The sequence below is a fragment of the Pterocles gutturalis genome, unplaced genomic scaffold (genome assembly GCF_000699245.1).
Source record: "Pterocles gutturalis isolate BGI_N339 unplaced genomic scaffold, ASM69924v1 scaffold13930, whole genome shotgun sequence".
NCBI lineage: Eukaryota > Metazoa > Chordata > Aves > Pterocliformes > Pteroclidae > Pterocles > Pterocles gutturalis.
This window is the reverse complement of record NW_010146079.1, coordinates 64161-66898: the sequence shown is the minus strand read 5'-3', so window position 1 is coordinate 66898 and position 2738 is coordinate 64161. Positions and strand designations below refer to the sequence as shown.

General features: G+C 47.2%; 1 protein-coding gene across 1 annotated transcript; it reads left to right on the top strand.

Annotated features, from left to right (window-relative positions):
* Window positions 1-9: 9 nt before the first annotated feature.
* Window positions 10-1080, top strand: KCND3 (potassium voltage-gated channel, Shal-related subfamily, member 3; the record flags this gene model as incomplete). Its single annotated transcript, XM_010085606.1, has 1 exon — window positions 10-1080. A coding segment is annotated over one exon (1071 nt), but the record flags the coding sequence as incomplete, so codon positions are not given.
* Window positions 1081-2738: the final 1658 nt, after the last annotated feature.

Genomic DNA, 2738 nt, shown 5'->3' with positions numbered 1-2738 from the left:
CCGGGCCCCCCCGCCATAGGATGGATGCCAGTGGCCAACTGTCCCATGCCACTGGCTCCAACGGAGAAGAACAAGAGGCAGGACGAGCTGATCATTCTCAACGTGAGCGGCAGGCGGTTCCAGACCTGGAGGACTACACTGGAGAGATACCCGGACACTCTCCTGGGCAGCACTGAGAAGGAGTTCTTCTTCAACGAGGACACTAAGGAGTACTTCTTTGACCGGGACCCTGAGGTCTTTAGGTGCATCTTAAATTTTTATAGAACTGGCAAGCTGCACTATCCCAGGTACGAGTGCATCTCTGCTTATGACGAAGAGCTTGCCTTCTACGGGATCCTCCCGGAAATCATTGGGGACTGCTGCTACGAAGAGTACAAAGACAGGAAGCGGGAAAATGCGGAGCGGCTGATGGATGACAATGATTCAGAAAACAACCAAGAAGGGTCCATGCCATCCCTGAGCTTCCGTCAGACCATGTGGCGAGCCTTTGAGAACCCCCACACCAGCACCTTAGCCTTAGTCTTTTACTACGTCACCGGTTTCTTTATCGCTGTCTCTGTGATCACTAATGTCGTGGAAACTGTCCCTTGCGGCACGGTGCCTGGAAACAAGGAGCTTCCATGTGGGGAAAGATATGCTGTGGCTTTCTTTTGCTTGGACACAGCTTGCGTGATGATTTTCACAGTTGAGTATCTGTTGAGACTCTTTGCGGCCCCAAGTCGCTACCGATTCATTAGAAGCGTGATGAGCATCATCGACGTGGTGGCCATCATGCCGTACTACATCGGCTTGGTGATGACCAACAACGAGGACGTCAGCGGAGCCTTTGTGACACTAAGGGTTTTCAGGGTTTTCAGGATTTTCAAGTTCTCTCGCCATTCCCAAGGCTTAAGAATCTTGGGCTACACTTTGAAGAGCTGTGCCTCCGAGCTTGGCTTTCTCCTCTTTTCTCTCACTATGGCAATCATCATCTTTGCAACTGTGATGTTTTATGCAGAGAAAGGGTCCTCGGCAAGCAAATTCACCAGTATTCCTGCCTCCTTTTGGTACACTATCGTAACCATGACAACACTGGGGTGAGTATTACTTTTTCTTTTACTGAGCAGCAGGCGAGCATGTTCTAGGAGCTTGACTTCGGTTACTCCCCAGCGTTTTCCTGGGTGCATGTTTGAAAAGGGGCTGGAATTGTTGAGGGCTTGATTGTTCTTTGCTTTACAAGTTCTGCAATGTATGTTTATGTGGAGCTGTATGAAACAGAAAAAGCACTTACACCCACTTGACAAACGCTTGGCACAATGGTAACGAGTGCGGGAGGACAAGGCTGTGGAGTAGCAGGTCCTGGTTCGCTCTCCTGCGGGAGAGGAAAGTTAACAAGGGTGCAAAGGAGCTGGCAGCTAGAGCTTATGGTTTTTCCAGACGTTCATTTGAGCCGTGGATTTTACACAAGGTTGCTGATGTGTATTTTGTCTCTTTTCATGTTGCGGGTCACTGTTTCTTCACTTGACATGCCAGGAATTATGGATTTGCTGAATTCAAACAGATATTGTGGGCTGCTGTACTGAAAATACTCGGTGATCTCCGGGACATGATCTGTTTTTACTTAATTGAGCAGGATTCAGGCTTCTTGTCTGTGTTTAGTTGTGAGTTTAAAAAATAACATGAGTGTGCTGTAGCTGTTGCAGTAGAATTTCAAACATTCCCATGGACAGCTAGAAAGATGATGATATCAAAGCAAGGGGAATGTAGCCTGGAGGGCACTGCTTCCCCTTATATTTCATTTCTGTCTTACAGATGTTTCTGCTGAGATTATAGATTTGAGCTTCTGTTGCTCTGAACTACAACCTTTGTAAGCAGAATGACCAAGCCCTCACCCTGCCAGGGTTATGTAAAAGAAAGCAGGCGTCACAGGCAGTCACAAAATTATGTTCGAATGCAATCTCTTAATCCCACACATCACAGCAACATACTAAGTTCACAGTTACTTCGCAGAGTTTTCCCGCTGGAGAGCTCACACAGTTTAATATTCAGATGTAGACAATTCTCATTCTTGTACTATGGCGACCACTTTTTCTCTAAACTGCTTTTGATTTTAAACACTTCTCTGTGCCTATTACACACGGACAGACTCACAGTAACACTTTTAAATTATTAAAATCATAATTCAGCTGTCAGAAAGGCGCAGGATCTGAGCATATGACAACTGCAAGTCTGAATGTCTTCATTAAATGAGAATGAAGAACATGTTTGTCATAGTCACCAAAAAAAAATCTCTTTTTCCTCCTTTTTTAACATCTGAGCAAAGTTTGCATGTTTGTGTGGCAAAAGCTGTGGTCCTCACCCTGGGAAAGCAGTCAGTGCTTATTGAGAAATCGAAGCTGGGGTTAAGATCCCAGCACTCCCCACCCCGTGGTTCAGCTTTACAGATTCTAACTGGTCCATACTGGTCAGTTCCCACCCTCCTGCCCCCACCATCATATCTGAGCAGCTTCAGAGGGACCCGTGTCCCGGGTGCTTTGTCTGAGCATCCTCCCCAAGAGGGGAAACCCACAAACACCCCCTTCTATCGCACGGTTTGTGTTTGATACCGATCACGCCCATCCCTCTTTCTATACACGCTCATGCACATCCACACGTACGTTGTTGTATCTCTGTGACAGGAAGGCTGGGGTCGAGGGAGCATTGGGTGCAGCTTGGGAACAAATCCTCTCTGTGAACTAACGTGGTGTGCGGTGCGGCTG